At 56.5% G+C, this 18412-nt stretch overlaps 5 protein-coding genes across 5 annotated transcripts; 3 read left to right on the top strand and 2 right to left on the bottom strand.

Moving 5' to 3' along the window:
• The first annotated feature begins 344 nt into the window (after positions 1-344).
• On the top strand, positions 345-1458 carry B0I36DRAFT_263210 (manganese superoxide dismutase). Its single transcript, XM_046151162.1, has 2 exons — positions 345-531; positions 663-1458. The coding sequence occupies exons 1-2, from the start codon at positions 481-483 to the stop codon at positions 1311-1313; spliced, it is 702 nt and encodes a 233-aa protein (XP_046017372.1). The 5' UTR covers positions 345-480; the 3' UTR covers positions 1314-1458.
• On the bottom strand, positions 1459-4044 carry B0I36DRAFT_263207 (general substrate transporter). The gene is made up of 3 exons (XM_046151161.1): positions 3468-4044; positions 2120-3341; positions 1459-1982 (listed from the first exon to the last, which is right to left on the bottom strand). The coding sequence occupies exons 1-3, from the start codon at positions 3545-3547 to the stop codon at positions 1653-1655; spliced, it is 1632 nt and encodes a 543-aa protein (XP_046017371.1). The 5' UTR covers positions 3548-4044; the 3' UTR covers positions 1459-1652.
• Positions 4045-5823: 1779 nt separating this feature from the next.
• On the bottom strand, positions 5824-9934 carry B0I36DRAFT_359836 (uncharacterized protein; the record flags this gene model as incomplete). The annotated part of the gene is made up of 4 exons (XM_046158200.1): positions 5824-5858; positions 5917-9396; positions 9508-9695; positions 9861-9934. 4 exons carry the CDS (start codon positions 9932-9934, stop codon positions 5824-5826), a joined length of 3777 nt encoding a protein of 1258 aa, XP_046017370.1.
• Positions 9935-11949: 2015 nt separating this feature from the next.
• Positions 11950-13202, top strand: B0I36DRAFT_315872 (uncharacterized protein). The gene has a single exon (XM_046152927.1). The coding sequence runs from the start codon at positions 12164-12166 to the stop codon at positions 12527-12529; it is 366 nt and encodes a 121-aa protein (XP_046017369.1). The 5' UTR covers positions 11950-12163; the 3' UTR covers positions 12530-13202.
• A 3659-nt stretch (positions 13203-16861) lies between these two features.
• Positions 16862-18074, top strand: B0I36DRAFT_77382 (uncharacterized protein). Its single transcript, XM_046163352.1, has 3 exons — positions 16862-17010; positions 17426-17542; positions 17702-18074. The coding sequence occupies exons 1-3, from the start codon at positions 16937-16939 to the stop codon at positions 17817-17819; spliced, it is 309 nt and encodes a 102-aa protein (XP_046017368.1). The 5' UTR covers positions 16862-16936; the 3' UTR covers positions 17820-18074.
• The last annotated feature ends 338 nt before the right edge of the window (positions 18075-18412 follow it).

Here is an 18412-nt window from a genome sequence, read left to right as displayed (position 1 = left end):
ACGCAAAAGTGGGGACGCGCTCGCTGCGGGTGTGTGTAAGTCGAGCAAGAGGGACGATAACGGGGTGGTGCAGTGAGCAAGTTTGCGCAGGTTCGAGGCACTGCCGCCTCGACACTCGCATCGGCGCTGGGAATCCACGAAACAAGTCACCTCTTGAGATTGGCCGTGTGCATCTGCCAGGCAGTGGAACAGGAGGGGCAGGGGAGAAAAGGCTCGGCAGGCGCGGGGACAGACATGCAGAATGCCAGGTGGACGTCAAGGTCCCCAGAATGACGAGCTTGATAGACCTGGGGACTGGGTACGCACCTGGTTGACTTTTACAACCTCTTTCTTTATTCCTCAATCAACTCGAGTCCTCTCGACTTAAAGCACCGTCTCCAATTATCCTCGGACCGCATCGATCGAGTTGATTGCCCAGTTCCTGCTGTTTCAGTTCCTAAGGAGATATTCAAGTCTTCCCAGCCACACACCATCATCATCATGGCTGCCACTCCAACGTATACGCTGCCCAAGCTGCCCTATGCTTACGATGTATGTCCTGCTCCTCTTGACCGGGCCCTTTGAGCGCTTTGAAGATATCAGCAGAAAACCCCCATACAACCCAGATACGACGAATCACACACACAACTAACTAACACGGTGGCCTCCCCCCAAAACAACAGGCCCTCGAACCCGCAGTCTCGTCGCAGATCATGACGCTCCACCACCAAAAGCACCACCAGGCGTACATCACCAACCTCAACGCCGCGCTGTCGGCCTCGGTCTCGGCCACGCAGCAAGGAAACCTCGTCGAGGCGGCGTCGTACCTCTCGGCGATCCGCTTCAACGGCGGCGGGCACATCAACCACTCCCTCTTCTGGGAAGGGCTCGCGCCCCCGGGAAGCCCCGAGACGGACGCCAGGACCGCGGCGCCCGAGCTGGTCAAGGCGATCGAGGAGGCCTGGGGGGAAGGCAGCGGAGGCGGCCTGGACGGGTTCTGGGCGGACTTTGCCAAGGCCCTGCTGGGTATCCAGGGCAGCGGATGGGGGTGGCTCGTCCGTGAGGGCGGCGGCGCTGACGGAAAGTCGGCGACGAAGAAGAAGAGAACCCTGCGCATCGTCACGCTCGCCAACCAGGAGGCCGTCGTGGAGACGAGCACCGCAGTCCCCCTGCTCGGCGTGGACATGTGGGAGCACGCGTACTACCTGCAGTACCTGAACGGCAAGGCCGCGTACGTGGACAACATCTGGGCCGTGATTAACTGGAAGACTGCCGAGGCGCGGTTTCTGGGGGAGAGGGAGGATGTTTTCGCGGGGTTGAGAGCGAATCTTTGAGAGAACTCGGGCTTTTTTTTTCTTTCTTTCTTTTCCGAAACACGAGTGTTGTTTTGGGAAGCATGAGAAGAGGGCCTGTCTGTGCCTGAAGCTTTGATCACAATGAGCGACAACAGAAAAGTCTGCTACCTCGCGGCAGTCGTTTAGTGACATTGCTTCTCCTCTGACAGGTATGCTGACAATATTAAGGATTAAAAGGTAGCTAGTCGCTGTAGAGAGCGCAATACAAACCCAAAGACCAAACGCCACACCCCAAGATGCCGAACTTGCTGCGCAACACAAACACCCGCTTCTGCGGCCCTAAGGACAAAACATAAATCCAAGATCCCCCCAGCCCATTTACTCTCCACGCTCAGGTACACCACGCACCGTCACAACGACGACGCCGTCCTCCTGCTGCTGAGCCTGCTGCTGCTCCTCTCGCGCCCCGCCTTGTTGTTTCTCCGCAGACTTTTTGTCCCTGCGCCTCTTCTGCTGCTCCCGGAGGTGCTCGTGCTCGTCGAGGTACTCCTTCTCAATGACCTCGAGGCTCCGGCCCCGCGTCTCGCGCATCACGAAGCAGCACACGCCCGTGCAGAACAGCGACGTGAAGCCCCAGAAGTAGTACGCCCCGAAGCTCGAGGAGGCGAGGAACACCGGGGTGGTGAGGGCTACCATGTAGTTTGCGAGCTGTTCGGATTGCCACCTTTTCGTTAGTATAACGATCTCGAGATGCTGATGATGCTTGACGAAGGGTATAGGACTGGGAAGCGGATTGCAAGAGGGGAAATAAGGGCAGAAAAGGGTAACCAGGAAAAAACACTCACCCAGTTTGAAGCCTGCGCCAGGGCAGAGCCACTGCTCCGCGACGCCCGCGGGAGGCTCTCAATCATGTACATGCGGAACACGAGCGCCCAGGTCGACGTGAAGACCACCGCGTAGAGATAAATCATGACCACGACCGTCCACTTGGCGGCCTGCGGCATCTCCTTCCCCGACTCCCGGCCATTCGCGGCGTACAGGCTGCCGATGAGCAGCATCGTCCCGGCGAGGCCCAGCCCTCCGGTGATGGCGGCCGTCTTGCGCCCCCACATGTCGCACAGGATGGTCGAGGGGATGGTCGCCGCGAGGATGACGAGGCCCGACACGCCGGACGCGAGAAAGGTCGCCTGCTCCGAGTCCATCCCTGCCTGGGCGAACAGCAGCGGCGCGTAGTACAGCACGCCGTCGATGCCCGCGAACTGCTGGCACGCCATGATGAAGCACCCAAACAGCGTGCGGTTGCGGGCCGGCGGGGACAGCGCGGTGCGGAACTCGAGCAGGGTCTGGAGGATCGAGTGCCAGAGGGACAAGGAGGGCGGGTGGGCGAGAGTGGAGGAAGTGCCGTCCGCTGAAGATGAGGAAGATGAGGACGGTTCGAGGAGCTCCGCGGCCTCGGCGTCGGAGAGGCCCAGCTTCGCTATGAGCTGCCTGGCCTGCTCGGCCTTGCCGGTCGCCAGGAGCCAGCGCGGAGACTGCGGCACCAACAGGCCCGTGAGGGCGGCGTTGCTGAGCGCGATGCAGGACTGCACGGCGATGGGGAGGCGCCACTGCAGCGACTTGAGGGTGTCGTCGTCTTCGTCGGCGTACAGCCGTGCGGTGCCGTAGCACATGAAGAAACCAAGCACGATGCCCGTCGTGATGGCCACGCCGGCGAGGTTCGTGACGGCGCCGCGCTGTTTCGCGGGCGACAGCTCGGCCGTGAGCACGTAGACGGTGCTCAGGAAACACCCCTCGCCCGCGCCCTTGATCAGCCTCCCCACGATGAACACGGGCAGGTGGAAGGAGCAAGTCTCAATTGCAGATCCCAGGCCGAATATCGCGGACCCAATCACGATGATGCGCGTGCGGCCGTACCGGTCAGCGAGGTTGCCGACGATCAGGGCCGCAAGAACTCCGGTGATCAGGATGGACGAGACGACGACACCGTGGACGGTCGCAGAGAAGTGGCCAAAGGTCTGAACAAAGGAGCTCATGGTTGTCACGGGGCCGATTGTGCCCGTGTCGAGGCTGTGGCAAGGGGCGCCATTGTCAGCAGGTGCGATTACTAGAGGGAAAATGGCATGGCGGGGACGATTCTTGACAGCTTGTCCCAAAGAGCATCAGGATTGGGGTCATCAAGGAGGGTGGACTAACCCAAAAACCATGGCGTTGAGAGCAGTGATGCATGAGGCGCTCAGCCACAGCGGCACACATCGGAGCCGGCACAGCAGCATGTCGGCCTGGGAATGGGAAGTGATTTACTAATGGCCAGTCCCTTTCTTCTTCTTGACGTATTCCTTGGCTTGCGGCTGACGTCGCGCAGATGGCTGCTCTGTCTAGTGTTGATAACCAATTGCGAGAGAATTGTTGAAGGAGGGCTACCGTGGAAGCCGGAAGTCGATATTGTCTATGTCGTCGACTTTTGTCCGTGCTGTTCTATCCAACTCACTAGGTATTGCCGAAGGAATGAGAAGCGGAAGGCAAGAAGAAATACCCCACGCGCCGTGCTGCGCTGCTACGTGGCCGACGGGCTCACGATGTTGGCCACGATAACGCAGACTGACAAATCCAACATCTCCAAAGAACTGCCAAGCAGACGCTACACAGTCACGACACGAGTGATTCACACCAAAATTCTGAGCCCCAGAGGGCCCGCAGATAGGAGCGGGAAGACTCTGTCAGGCTGGTCCGACGTCGTGACAGGCAGGCAGGCAGGCGGGCAGACGAGCGCGGCCCCATAGCAAAAACCTGCAGTCACAAAGGCTCTGCATGGGCGGAGTGTGTCGTGTAGTAGTGCCGTGCCAAGCATGCGGGCAAGACGACCTCCCACAGGTATGCTGAGTCTCCCGGTGTGATAGACGAGCGTATTACTGGGAAGAATTGGAGCGCTAAGGCCCATTAATTGGAGATCTAGAACCACGCTTGGCTGCCCAAGCCCCCTCTCTCCGGGCGGGAAGGCAAAGATAAAGACGGCGAGCGACCCACCGCCTGCCGACGGGAGGCGGAGTAGACATCTTCGGCAGTTCCCGGTGGAGTCCTCCAAAGTCACCGTGGTTCAGAAAACACGACTCTCCTTCGACGGGGAAAAGCATCCGGGAAATCTGCTGTGCTTACAGGATCAGCGAGTAAGGAGAACTAGATTGGGGTTGATGCAAGTCTATCTCAACCAACTGGCCATCGACTAGCCGTGGGTAAAAAAGTCAGGATCTAAAGCGAGATAACTTCCACCAAACTCCCACCAAGTAGAATGGCTATCCCAGAGCTGGCAGAAATTTGAAGTACCTCTTCTATTTCCCACCCAACCCAACGAGGACTTTGCTCGCATTGTGTGATCACACCTCTATGACTCTCCTCCAAGACAACCCAATGCAGGATCCAGCGAGCTCCACAAAACTACACAAAACTACACCCACCAGACGAAAAACAGAAGACCAAAAAGAAAAGTTCAGGGTCCAAAGCAAGCCGGGCGCCGCCCGCGCCCCCTTCCCACCACCGCCCAAAACGGCAACTCCGCCCCCCGACTACAAGCCACCCGCCGAAACTCAGTCCCCCGGCCCTCGGAGCCGTGCCGCCGCCGCCGCCGCCGAAAATCGCACACACAAAGTGTACACTTCTCGTCGTGTCTCCAGGATTTCGGGCGCCATTGTCCTTCTCTGCCTAAAAGCTGAGACACGCGTTCGGGGGGACCACGGAGCCATTCATCTGTCGGAGGAGGGGGGATGACAAATTCAAAAGACGCGCGCAGCAGCGCTTTGGTGTTGGGGTCTTGAGAGTGATTGTCGTCCTAGTCTTTTGCGTCATGAAGCTGGCACCATGCACACATAGAGTCGGCGAAGGGCGTGATTGACTTCCCCTACGCTACTTACCATCACACTACCACCCAATCAGGATTGCGCACTGCACTTCGGCGTCAACCAGGCATTCGCGGGCTCGGAAGTTGCCACCATGCACTGTGGTCACGCGCCTTTCGGATGCACAGGATGTCCAGAGCAATTACTACAAGCTGTTATGCTTGGGAATTTCGCCAAGGCTATATCGATGGCCAAATTGTACATATCCTGACAGTAGACCCCTCTCCTCTTTGGTCAGTCCAGGTAGTGTCTGCCCCGACAGGAAGATCCTGGCTCCAGGCATTCCTTCGTCAGGTTTCGAGAGCAAAGGGACCGCCATACTATGTACAAAAGAATGAGCCACACGGGCGAGGGAACCATCTTGTCCCTAAATGTCCACAGGAGGGCTAGAAGTTGTAGAGGATTGTGCGAAGCACAGTGGTATAGTGCAATGAGAGCCAGGCAGATCGCCAGAAAGTGTTGAGCGACTGGGCTCGAGAACAAAAACAGGACGGTTATTTCCCAGAGCGCCCTGCGATATGCATAAAAAACAAGAACATAGGGAAGAGCTGTGCGCAAAACAAGAAGACGCGGAGTCTCAAGTGGGATATGTACGAGTCTGTAAATCGAAATGTACCATGGAGAAGCGGATTGTGGTTGCCGGTGCATCATTATTGCTTCTAAGAGCTGTGTTTTTGATGGGCTTCCAGGAGAACTGTACGCACGGAGTTAGCTTATCATCGGCCAATCGGCTTCGTAGCATCTCAACATACCGTCGAGTGTCTGGCTCTGCCCAGAACGGTCGCCGCAAGCCACCTGCAGACAAGATCCTTGAAGGAGATCCAACACGACGCTGTTCGGCAGCTCTTGGACTTCGACGTCCGGCGCGTAAGGCTTCTTGAACTCGCTCATGTGGTAGCGCTTGACACCAGCACCGGCCAACTTGTCCTTCGCACCTGCTGTTGCACCTTGCACAGCACTGAGGATAAGCCATCCCTGCGTGTCGAGGCACAGGCTGCGCCGTTTCCAGAGGAGGTTGTCGGGGAACTGCACATTCACATCACCGATATACGCTGCGATGCTCTGCTGTGCGTCGAACGGGGCTGGGGCGACCTGTTTCGGGGCCTGGAATGTTGGTTCTTCCGCTACCGTGGGTGAGACGGCTGGGGGTGTGGCCGCCTTGCGAGCGCTGCCGAAGGAGCTCGAGAATCGCCGCATGAAGCGCGAAGCGCGTGTGTCCTTCTTGTCCGCCTTGGAGTCGTCCTCGGTCTCGTTATCACTGAGCAACGGAGGAGATGTAGGTTGCGAGCTGGCAGTATCGATATCCCGGCTTGCAGAGGTACGGTGACCACTCTGTCCGAAGGTGGAAGCACGGGCAGGCGAGTTCAACGATGCCACACCAGGAGAGATTGGTGCAAGATTGTCGTTCGACTTTCCAAGAAGACCACGCACGAGGTTCAAAGATGATCTGCGCCGGTGGTCTGAGAGTTCTTCCATCACATGATCTGTAGACTTCTTGCGGTCTGGCAGAGGCTCCTTGGTGAAGTCTGTCAGTTGATTAGCCTTGGAGGAGATGCCATCGGAAGTTTTAGGCTTTTTCGGGTGCACGTCAACGATGAGAGGGGACTGCTTAAGCTCAATCGGGCCCGTCTTGTGAGGCTCAAGCTTCTTCAAGAAACCATCGTGGCCATCACGCAAGATTCGCGCAGTCACCTGGATAGACTCTGGCCGACCGCGTGGCAGATTGTGGCCCTCAAACATGCTGAGCCTATTTGCCATGGAATTGGTTCGCTCCCTCCGGATGAATTCCGGCGTCACCTCGGGTGTTCCCGGCCGCGAGTCTAGTGCTTCGGGCGTTGGGCACTGTGACGACAGAACGTGTGCACGATCAGTGACGGAAGGAGATTTAGATGGCTGTCGAACGCTGGCTTTGCGCACAGCAAAGAATGTCGAGGATGGCGTCACGGGCCGGGCCTTGGTATCTGGCGGCCCAGACGTGCTGGAAAGTTGCTCAAGTGCCTTGATACGCTGCGAGATGCTGGAGCCCACATTGCCCTTCTTCGACTGCAGGCTGGCCCCGGAGGGCTGCCGAGTGATGTTGTGCAGGAAGGCAGCGCCACCAGCAGATACACTCCTCGCTGAGCTTTGTGACACATCGCTAGGTGCCAGTAAGGGGCCGCGCAGAGGATTAGAGACGGTGCGCGTCAAAGACGGCTGAGGTGAAAGTCCTCGAGACGGCCTAGGGGGGTCGATGGTGGGAAATACGGGCACAATAGGTGATTTCGAGACCATCATGGGTTTAGCTTCCTCGACTGTTGCCGATGCAATCTCATCCATAAGGTCAGCATCATCATCAGAATCGTCAGAGTCGGACTCGGCGTCCTTCTGGTCTGCCAGATCTGTCTTGATTGGCTCGACGGAGACCTTGCGCTGGACAGGTTGTGAGGATGGCGGCTGCATAGCCATTGGCTCCCTAGCATCTGCCGAGGGTTTCTTGGCGCCGTCAACATTACTTCTCTGGGAGCCGGCTGAAGAGCTGTTGTGCGCAATAATTTGTGGCAACGAGGGCACCGGCTCTGTCGCGGCAGTGGCGGCTCTCAGATCCTGCGTCGAGAATTTGCTCTTCAGACTGGGCGTTCTTGGGGATTTTGATGATGAGAAGGACTTCTGATCGTCGAGTGGGACTTTGGCCGACAAAGTCTCGTCTGGGGGTGTCGATGTTGTTTCCTCGTTCTGAGCTGGCAGCTGGACAATCGTCGTCTTGATGTCGGAGTCGTGGCTATGTTTACCTATTGGCGCTTTCTTGGCAGTTGTATCATCCACAACAACCTCCTGCACCGATTCAACAGCACCAGGCAGCACCTGGTCACCTCCGGTTGGTACTATCGGCTCCTCGGAGGCCAACGGCGACGCATTCGGCTGCACAGTGTCCGCTACCGTCTCCGCAGAGCTCAGTGTGTCACTGCGCTCGTTCGCATGGAGATCGAGACCGGCTTCCTCCAATATCTCTGCGATTTCCTCTGGCCCGTCGTCTTCCCCATCACTGAGTTCCCCAATCGATGGTTTCCGTGGCTGAATGGTCTCATCTGTTGAGTCTGAGATGGACGACGCTTGTGTCGAATCTCCAATTTCTGATACCGATGCCGCCGCAGCAGATGGCGGCCGGGAGTCGGAAGCGCTATGATCAGATGTCGCATCGGAGGTCGCGGAACGGCTCTCTGGTGATTCGGCAGCAGCAGCAATTACAGGCCCCTGTCTAACCAAACCTGGCGTTTCCTCGGCCGACTCTGCTTTTGCATCCGCATTGCCGTCCACGTCTCTTGAGGGCGGTGGTGGCAACTCTTGCGTGGGGGGAGGTCCTGGTTGCGCATTATTCATTTTCTTCTTCTTCTCGCGCATCTTCATAGCCTTCATGAGACGGGCCTTTTCGGGTGTCATCTTGTTCTCCTTTGTTGCTGAACTCATGATTGTTGACACCGACTTGACGGAAGCTCCCGAGCTCGTCGCCGGCCGCGGCGGAAGTGAAATATGGTCCGCGGCTGCATCCTCCGGAATCACAAAGGCTTGCCCCAGACTGACGTCAGGATTGGCGGGTTGTGAGTTGTCGTGCTCGTCGTTATTGGTCTTGTCGTCCGCTTTGCCCTTCTTTGATCCTTTCGAGAATCCTTTGAAGCCTGCTGGTAAGGCTGCTGTAGGACGAAAGTTGTCGGCTGTGTGAGGTCTCTTTGTAGCTTCGAGGGATGGCCGAGGCCCCAATTTGACCTTGGGCCTGCTGTACAGGCTGCCATACCGTTCTGTGCGTGCAGATTGCGAGGACATGCGCCGACTGTACTCCGACGCAGTCGGCGAGCTTGGGGTCTCGATACCTTCAAAAATTGGAACATCTGCCGTGGTCGCAAATTCCGCGGATGTGGTCTGATCCGGGTCAAGCACAACAGGACTCTCAACCCTGGTTGGTGCACTGCCGTCACTCGACTCGGAAGGCCGACCGGGACTCAACGGTCTGTCCTCCTCATGTACAACGGACTGTCTTTTCCTCTCTCTCTCTTCTTCTTCCTCTTCCTCCGCTATCTCGCCTAACCTGCGCCGGCGAGTAGAACTGCTCGAGGATGACTGGGACCCGGAAGCTGCGTGCAAAGAACAGGCAGACGAAAGCTTTGAGTCTTTGAGATCGGAGGCAGTTGAGATTTCGAAAACAGTATCGTGCGGGACGAACTGCTCGCAGACGGCGGTAAAGTGGACGGCAGCGCGGGCTGTGTGACGGTCGAAAGTCAGCTCATGTCCAATAAAAGCCAGGCAAGTAGCACAAAGGATGAGCCAGGTTCCACAGGGCTCGAGCCTCGCCAGGGGCTCTTCTCGCATACCTTGAATAAGCCGGGAACAATCCTCAGGCATATACTTTACAACAACGCTCCGCCGACGGTATTTCAAGAAGCCGTATAGCGGCGATGGTTCTTCATACTTTGTGATAGCATTGCGGCATTCTGTGACGCCGCCCGTGCCCTTTTCGTAGAGCTCGACTTCGTCGCGGGACACATATTTGAGTATGAACCTGGCAAAAACGGATGATGGTCAGCTTGCTGCAAAAGCTGGAACGGAATCACTGCAGCGCCACAGATGGGAGTACGCCATGGTCTAAGTAGTGTTCAACCCCGTTCTCTGGCATGGTACCGTGGGGGTGGCATGTATCGGCAGAGTGTAATGTTCTGGTACTCACCATCCGCCAGTCTCGTTGGCAGCGGCTGCAAATGCCTCTTGTATGCTCGCGTGGTCAAGGCCGTTGAGCGCCATGCTTTATGTATCACAAGGCGATCACCCGTGCTGCCCTTAGCTGTCGAGCCTATCGATTCCTGGATGCGCTGCGACAAGCCGACTTCCTGGAAGCATGCTACCTGCCGGAGGAACGACGACTACCGTTGTCGCTGCTGTAGACCTTGCTATTTCGACCTTGCTGTTTCGTAAGATGCCAGACTCGGCTCGCTGGAAAGCTGGAGAAGCAATTGCTAGTCGCGCGTAACGGTCGCGGACTTGCCCGGGAAACGTGAGAGTGCGCACAGCCAAGGGTCCACCGGCGAGGATGTCGGCAATTGGCGTCTGCGGGAGTGTATTCACTGAAGCCCGCAGATGGCAGCAGTAGTTGCGGTCTTGAGAAGCCGCGGGGTGTGGTGTCGGTTGCAAGAATCGAAATGCTGCGCCAGAGTGTCGCAGATAGGCCAGATGCGATCCAGGGGAGCCGGAAGTCGAGAACGGGCGAGCTGCAAGCCACGACTGGTGGGCGGCGAGGGTGGTGCGACCTCGAGTGCAGGTAAAGGCGAGATAATTATTGATAGGGGTCGGAAGACAGGGGCCTGAGTAGGGGGAGGTCGGGTCAAGCTGCGTGGGCACAGTGGCGCTAGAGTCCGGGAAGGAGTTAGCGGCCACCCTTGTGGAAGCTCTAGGGGCAGGCCTGGCGCAATCGGGTCAAGTTGGCGTGCTGATCGAACTGCGTCGCCGGGGATCTCGAAAAGTTGGTGCAGAGACGATGGTGGTGGTTAAGCTGCGCCAACAGGACGAGCGGCAGGTTGAAGCCAGTCGGGCAGGCAACTCAGGGGGGCAGAATCGTCTCGACGGCGGGCGTATCTGATACTGGTGCGTGAGAGGCGGCCAAGGGGGCCGGGAGGAGAGGAGTTGCTGTGATGAGCCACGACGCGGCTGGCGGGCCAATTGTGGTGCCAGAAGGGCGAGGCAGGCATCCCTTCGACGAAACGTCAAATGGGGACCCTTGTGTGGTGGTGGTGTGGAGGTCTGGTGGTGGAGAGAGAGGAGCCCAGCCCGGGATGGAAGGCGCGCCGCCAGGGTTCAGGGAAGGCACGTTGAGCAGCGCCAGAAGACACTCGGGTTTCCCGCCCGCGCTCAACTTTTGCTGGACCGGCTCCTCTAGATAAGTAGCTGCACGCTTGCGAATTGTCAAGGAGACTGAACCTCGCCTGAACTGTTTCACTCACCGGCGGTGCGCCCTCTTACGTCGGCCAGGCCAGCGCCACTTGCGGCCATTTTTGCTTTCGCCCGAGACCAACTCTATGCAGACCTCGCACCACGTGCTGCCGCATATGAGACAGCGTGTGATCGCCCGCCTAGGCCCAGTTGGTCGGGGCGCTAGCAGCTCAATTTCCTCCTGGCTGCCGGTTCATCTCATCTTGCCAGTATTACATACCACCACAGAAGTCCCAGCGCCCCGCCAGCAATAAGGAGAGCGCCGCCCGCACGAGCTCGGCCGTTCCCCAATCTCGGGCGCAGTGGCCGCACGCTGGTCCAGAGACACGCGTGTGTGCGGCCCCCCGCATCCCAACATGTTGCAAAAGTTGTAATAGCGGCAACACCGCGGCGGCGACCCTGGTCACGCATAATATGGACGTCTCTCGTTTCGATTTTGCGGCAGCTTCCGGGTGTGAGACACATTCAACCACGCTAGAGCGTTGCTTCTTCTTTAAGCGCTCCCCGTTCGTGCGTCTCTACACCAGGACGGCTGAGCTTTGCATGGTATCATGCCCAACGGATCATCTTGCCGTCGTCGCTGTCGGTTCATTGGCATCAGATTGTGACTCGCATCCGTTCGTGCCGATTCTGCTGACATATTTGCCTAGTGGCGTGGTCAGCGGGGGTCTTGCACAGAAGGTCGATTACCGGCAACACAGCCCGCTTCCGATGTGTGCTAAGCTTCGTCGTGACGCAGCCAGAATAGCCGAGCGTGGCAGGCTGGTTTGGCCTCGTAGACAACTGGGGACGAACAAAGGAATAAGTCGACGACATTGGTGCCGCATTCAGTCCTCATGTCTCACAGTCTCCACCCATCCCGCTCTGTGTCTCAGGCGTGGAGCACTTCCGTCTTCCCCCTCCAGCCACCACGAACATTCCACAGCGCGTCGGGACACCTGCCTGCCACGCGGAGCTTCTGGAGCCCCGCCATCCGGGACACACATCTGCATCAACGGACAACGGGCGTGCGCTCGTTGCCCGCTAGGTGGGCAGGCTGCCGACAGTATGCTTTGCATTTCGAATTTCTTTATGTGCCTTTTCGCAGAGCTAGCCCTCCTGATTATGCCCGCGGCGCCTGAAAGCGCTCCTCATCGTCGCAACATTGGCGGTGCAGCTTCGATGTGGCGGAAGTTGTGCCCAATCCCTTTGTCTTGCTGGTCAAAGTGGCTCGCTGAAGAATGTGTTGTTATCTCTATCGGCGCATCAGGAAACCTAGACGATACACCCGAAGTGAGCTACTCGTTGTCAAGAGCGATGGTACCGGGTGCCGCTTCATGCCAGTATCATGAATGTTGTCCAGCCATCCAGGCCTCCTCCGCAGGGCGGATCACTCGCGCGAGGGCGGAGCAAGCGTTTGCGGCATCGAAATAAATGTCTTGGCCGGCTCCAGTGTGTGCACAAACGATCGTGAAATATACACGCTGGCCGCCGCCACCGTGTTTGTCACTATTCGGGTTGAACCATACCCTCAGAACCGTCACCAGACTAATCAAGACGCCACGGCAGTATGTGCGATCCTGGCATAGCTGGGAGAACATCCAAAAAGTCAAGGCCAAAGTTCCTGGGCCTGACGATGGCGGAGGAAGGAGGGCTCTGTGTCAAACTCCACACGCTCACAGCAGCCCGCTGCTGTCAACGGCGCCCAATGTATACTCTTTTCTCTGTCGTCGGATTCTTTCTATAAGTTGCCAAGAATAATTGGACGCAATGGGTTTTTGGTCTGCATGGTCGAGTATTTCCTTCGGGCACTTGCCATGAGACAGAGCTGAGCATGGCACAGCGTGAGGAGCGATCTTTGCCAGCATCACCAGCGGCATTTTGAGGGCCTGAATATGATGAGGAAGCGCTATTTCAAGCCGACTGTTGCAAATCGGTGACATTTCAAAAAGAGATTCCAATGCCCGGCAGTACAAATCCGCCCCAAGTCCCTTCGCGCTTATCGCTCGCAGCAGCAGCACAAACCACACTGATTACGGCCATACTTTCAATGAAGTGGTTTTCTGCATGAAGAGCCTGGTTCTCGCAACGACTCTATCCATCGACAGAATTGCCTTTGTGTGTTTGACGATGGTCGATTTGGCACCACAAATCGCTAGTTCAGCGCGGGAGCTACTGCAGGTCCCAGAACTCAAAAGTCGCTGATTCATAGCGGTGGCACGATCATGCGGCTTTTAAGTTTAATGGTGCGATACGGTGCGGTCGTGTAAGGCTGAGTGTCTTCTTTCATAAGACATTCGCGCCGTGGACAATATGCAGAGCGGCAGGAGCACAGATTTGACCCTGTACGCTCGAAGTCTGCTATCCATTGACCCAGTCCTGCATTGGCAATGAGATTTCTGCGAAATTTGCTGACATTGTCGCAGAGTAATTGTCCTCGAAACCGAGCATCTCTGAGCTGGTTCGTCTCCGGCAACCATGAGTGCGGAGATCTGCTACCGATGAATCTTTCTTATGACGAGGGTGAAGAGTCAAGAAGATGAGGTCCTCTGCAGGGCTACATGTGCCCATGGACTGATAACAGTGCGTCCTTGATGGGAGTCCTGTGGAGTTCAAACACCGACGTTACGACGGAGCAAGGGAAAAGCTAGGTGACTAGGGAGCTGTGGCTCTCGGGCTCGGCCTCTCTCTTTCTCTCTCTCTCTCTCTCTCTCTCATCCCACAGTATGTCCCGGGCAAATTTTCACATTTTGGTAAATGTTAGAAGTATTCTGATTCTCGGCTGTCGTCCATCTCCAGCACTTCAGGCCTCTTCCCGTAGGCGATGGCCTGAGGAAAGCACGATCGAGCACGGCCGCGGGCCTTTTTCATGATTCCATTGGCTGGAAGCGGCGGCTGCCTGCTGCGCTGTGTGCTTGGCACCTGCTCCCGTCCTCACTGCTCATGTGACCTTACCAATCCCTGTTTGCAGCTTGTTTCTGGACAAGTCAAGTATTCTATTAAAAGGTCGAGTCACGATTGACGTATTGGTCAAACGGCCCCTCCGCAGTACGCTCATGGCTCACACACTCTCTTCGTCGACATGAAAGCAAACCTCCCGCGAATGGCTGCCCGAACAAGCTCGAACATCGGCACGGACGCTTATTTTCAGCACGTTCCGCTCCAGGACCCTGGGCGGACGATCCGACTCTTCAGGTTCGTGCCGGCAACATACAGACAGCACCGCCGCGCGCCTATCTTTCTGCTGACCAACTTCCAGATTATGCCACAAAGGCTACTATCAGTCAGGCGAGGATTGTGAGGGCCAGGCAAACTGCCAGGAATCTGAGACTGTCATTGAGATATCACACTATGCTCTGCCCGGGATCGATGACCATAAACGTGATGAGAGCGTGGGCGCAGATGCCAGTTTTGACGAGGACGATCGGGTAGCGCTTGCTCTTGCCGGTATTGATGGACCGAGTTCTCAAGAGCTTGTTCGATTCACTGCGGTCTCGTATTGCTGGGGATCGCAGGCCTCGACTCCGAGGATAATTACCGTTAATCAGAAGTCTTTCCTCGTGAGCGAAAACTTGTGCCAGCTACTGCTTGCTCTCATTCAGTCGGACACAGCAAGTGATGGGCCTGGCGTTCTCGATGGGCGACTCTTCTGGATTGACCAGCTCTGCATCAATCAGCATGATACGAGAGAGCGTAGCATCCAGGTTGGACTGATGTGCTTCTTGTATCCGAGTGCAGAAGCAGTCTATGCCTGGCTCGGGCTCGAGTATCGTTCCACCGTGCTGGCACTGGATACACTTGAGCTTCTCGAGTCAGAGACCAAGTTCGATGCGGCAGAACCGGGGATGGCGAAGGGCTTGGCCGCCGTCGAAGAGCTACTCACTTGTGAGTATTTGACTCGCCTGTGGATTGTCCAAGAGGTCATCTATGCTGGAAAACTGATCTTCTGGTCTGGATCACAAAGCTATCACTTCGGCAGATCAGGACTGGGTCTCGATGAGGAGCGCTGGCGCCGCGCGTTCGGATTGGAGAAATACGATGACCAGACGAGCGAGATCGCTCGCAATCCTCTGGCATCGCTACTCCCGCGTATGCTCTCTCTTCTCGAAATCCATCTCATCATACTCAGGTGCCGATCAATGGACACAGCCGGGTGCCTGCCCTCTTTCGAAGCCGTTGCTATGCATGGCTGGAGGTTCTGCCAAGACCCTCTTGACAAAGTTTTTAGCCTGGAGGGCCTGGTCAAGTCAGAGTACAGAACGACTGTGGACTACACGCAGTCGTCCCCGCTGGGTGCCCTTTGCATTTGGGTTAGCCAGTGTGCATCTCGCAAAAGGGATCTGTTACAAGACCCAGTTGATCGAGAGCTTCTCCTCGAGACCGTGCGCGCGCTCTATCCGGAAATGCGACTAGGCGACCTAGGGAGTGAAGCAGCAGCGGCGTTGATCGACGATCCGATGAAGTTCAGGTCCACCAGGGAGTAGGACTTCGTTCAACTAGGTGAAACGTCTAGGACAAAAAGTTTCGAAGGAAAGCCGCCACTGGACGGAGCCCATGGGGTCGAGAGCATACCCTTTCATCTTGGGTTATGCACCAACGAGCCATGGTCGGTCATCTGGATGCGGAATGGCATGACACCTATGTCCAGTTCTGGACATGTAAACCAGGCTTCTTCCAGACCAAAATTGGCGGCTTGGTCACATGAGTAGTTCAAGTTCACGGTGAACCTGCGCGCAAACCATACCAGCCGCCATATTCCCAAGAGTCGACCCCTGACACCGCTGAGTTGGTCCAACCAGCGCTGGCTGCTCGCTGGCCTAATTGGGTAATTAGCAGCAGCTTGACATGCCCGAAAGCCCCATGCAACCGTCTCTATGGAGACTTTGAACAACGAGTGCTTGGAGGCTTCAAGTACATGTCGTGGTCTTACGTGAGCCCGCAGAGTGCGTATCCAAACCTACCAGTCGAGACCTTTCCCTCGCGCAGAGGATGTATCGTCGGACAGCTGGGCCAAACATGACTGATGGCCGTCTTGGTGACGTGTTGGGCCCGCCTTCCGGACGTCCGCAGGGCCCCCTGGCGCGGGGGAGACTGACTGTGTGGCATGAGGATGCGGGGTGCCGCATCGCTAAATGGCTTCAAGCTCCTCGGGGAGTTCAAAGCAGCGTGCATATCTGGGATCCAAAGCTTTCTGGGGGGTTCACAGGCACAAACAATTGCATCTGTTTGAAGGCACGGAATGGACGGCAAAGAGCCCATTTGCAGTCGACTCGAATGTGCTCGCTGGAAAAGCCAACCCTCGGTTAAGAAATGCATGGAACAAAAGAATTGATGATGTAAGCACGAGCTCGAATGATTAAAGTGGGTGCTAAAAGAAAGTGCCGGCGGCCGAGTTCCGCACGTGGAGCACCAGCAGCCAACGCGCGCTCGGCAAGCAAGGACCCTTTGTCGTCAGGGCTTCTGGGTGCAAGGCGGATGCGGCCGTCCCAGCAGTGGGATCTGATAAATAACCCAAGGGCGGCCGCCAAGTTTGCATTCTTGCTCTCTCACACACTGATCCTTGTTTCTCCACAGAACAAAGCTTGCAAACTACAAACCAAAAAGTCAAAGTCAACACGGGTATGTCAAGGCACACGGCCTGCGGTCGACTCCCCCATGTCTTTCCTGAGCTCAATGACGGCATCAACATTGTCGCCGACTTGGCTTTGGCCATGGTGACCCCTCGTTGTCATGAGCTGGTCAACAGATCAAATACTCTGAGCACTACTAGGAAGACAAAGAGACCATGCTAATTGGAACAATCCCTCTTCCGCCTCAGACATCACACAAGTAGACCTCAAAATGGCCATCAGCATTGGCGTTGCCTACCCCAAGGGTGCCAACTTCAACATGGAGTACTACCTCTCCACCCACATGTCAGTCGACCCTGCAATCATCCAGCTCTGTCTCCGATTCCCCTCTTTTGTCAGCCTTTGTTCGACTCTTTGCCCGCCCGAAATCCCTTTCCGTCCGCCGTACGAGTGCATCTCTTGAACACGAGGGAAGCACAGCAGGGGCTCTTGGCTTGGCATTCACTGTCTCGCAGCTTGCTGGTTGTGCAGGGAACTCGAGGGCAGCAATCACACAACACGTACAACCCGCCCGCGCAGCACGAAGCCCTTGCTGCAGACGACACCGTCTTTCTGCGCATGGCCGATGTCGATCATTAAGCTTTGTGTCCCACCCAGAGCTGGGCTCTTTACACACTTGAGCGTCCGGGGAACATGCACATGGACAAATGGACAATAAAAATCAAAAGGAGGAGAATTCATCACTGACGATTCAATCCAGGCCCCTCGTCCAGGCCCGCTGGGGTCCTTTCGGCCTCAAGAGCTGGAAGGTTGTCAAGTTTGACGAGAACTCGCCCTTCAGCGTGCAGGCTTCGCTTGAGTGGGAGACTGAGGAGCAGTAAGTCATAGCCCTGTGCTCCCATCATCTCTGCGGATTGCCCCTCGTCATTCTATGGCCCCCCCTGCCCTGAGAATGACCACAGCGTCTCGAATTGGGCTTAGAACGAGTCAAAAACACGCATTGGCTAACCATGACGCGCGATTTGCCTGATGATAGGGTCAACAAGGCCCTGCAGAGCGAGGAGGCCAAGGAGATCTTTGGCGACGTGAGCAACTTCACCGACTCGAAGCCCGAGCTCATGCGAGGTGTCGTCCAGGCCTTCGTTACCCTGTGAACGGACCGAGACGAGCCGCGATAATACCAGAACAAGCAACATGGCAGTCCCTTTTCTCGAATACCTATAGTGAATTGAGGAATAATTACGTCTGGTCGAAATGCTCGTGCTTGGAATGTATCATGTGAAGGCATGCTGCAAGACCCTGCACGGCACGCAGGTGGTGATGTTGCGGTGGTGTAAATCATTGTGAGGCGACAAACACTGCGTACGTATGAGAATGGCCAAGCGAATCTGCGTGCTTGGCCTAACCAGCTCTCCATCGACATCCTGTAACCCAAACTACTCCAACCGCGCTACGGCTGCTGTCAGACGGACGTGGGTAGTCCCCAACCCTGGGTCAGAAGCTTAAAAGCCTTGCAGTTTTTCCGTGACTTGGGTCTACTTGCATGACCGCAGCCACAGCCAGAGCTACAGCCAGCGACAGCCCTCGAGAACAATAAGCGGCCACTTGCACAGGTCAAAATTCAAAAAGGGGGGGGGGGCGGTCTTGGGACGTTGCTTATATGTAGAGCCCAGACATTGCGTTCTTTGGGCAGATCTCGATTATTTAATTGCAGTTCCCAGGTCCATGCTCGGTGGAAAGATATAAG

This window comes from Microdochium trichocladiopsis (genome assembly GCF_020744255.1).
Source record: "Microdochium trichocladiopsis strain MPI-CAGE-CH-0230 chromosome Unknown B0I36scaffold_2, whole genome shotgun sequence".
Classification (NCBI taxonomy): Eukaryota; Fungi; Ascomycota; class Sordariomycetes; order Xylariales; family Microdochiaceae; genus Microdochium; species Microdochium trichocladiopsis.
The sequence above is the reverse complement of the archived record's forward strand: the minus strand, read 5'-3'. Positions and strand labels throughout refer to the sequence as shown.

Excerpts from the sequence above, each read along its gene's own strand:
- B0I36DRAFT_263210 (XM_046151162.1), top strand. The coding sequence starts at position 481 with ATGGCTGCCACTCCAACGTATACGCTGCCCAAGCTGCCCTATGCTTAC. Across the intron at positions 532-662 it reads AGCTGCCCTATGCTTACGAT|GCCCTCGAACCCGCAGTCTC; the intron begins GTATGTCCTGCT and ends CCAAAACAACAG.
- B0I36DRAFT_315872 (XM_046152927.1), top strand. The coding sequence starts at position 12,164 with ATGCTTTGCATTTCGAATTTCTTTATGTGCCTTTTCGCAGAGCTAGCC.
- B0I36DRAFT_77382 (XM_046163352.1), top strand. The coding sequence starts at position 16,937 with ATGGCCATCAGCATTGGCGTTGCCTACCCCAAGGGTGCCAACTTCAAC. Across the intron at positions 17,011-17,425 it reads TACTACCTCTCCACCCACAT|GCCCCTCGTCCAGGCCCGCT; the intron begins GTCAGTCGACCC and ends GATTCAATCCAG. Across the intron at positions 17,543-17,701 it reads GAGTGGGAGACTGAGGAGCA|GGTCAACAAGGCCCTGCAGA; the intron begins GTAAGTCATAGC and ends GCCTGATGATAG.
- B0I36DRAFT_263207 (XM_046151161.1), bottom strand. The coding sequence starts at position 3,547 with ATGCTGCTGTGCCGGCTCCGATGTGTGCCGCTGTGGCTGAGCGCCTCA. Across the intron at positions 3,342-3,467 it reads CTCAACGCCATGGTTTTTGG|CCTCGACACGGGCACAATCG; the intron begins GTTAGTCCACCC and ends CCCTTGCCACAG. Across the intron at positions 1,983-2,119 it reads TGGCGCAGGCTTCAAACTGG|CTCGCAAACTACATGGTAGC; the intron begins GTGAGTGTTTTT and ends CAATCCGAACAG.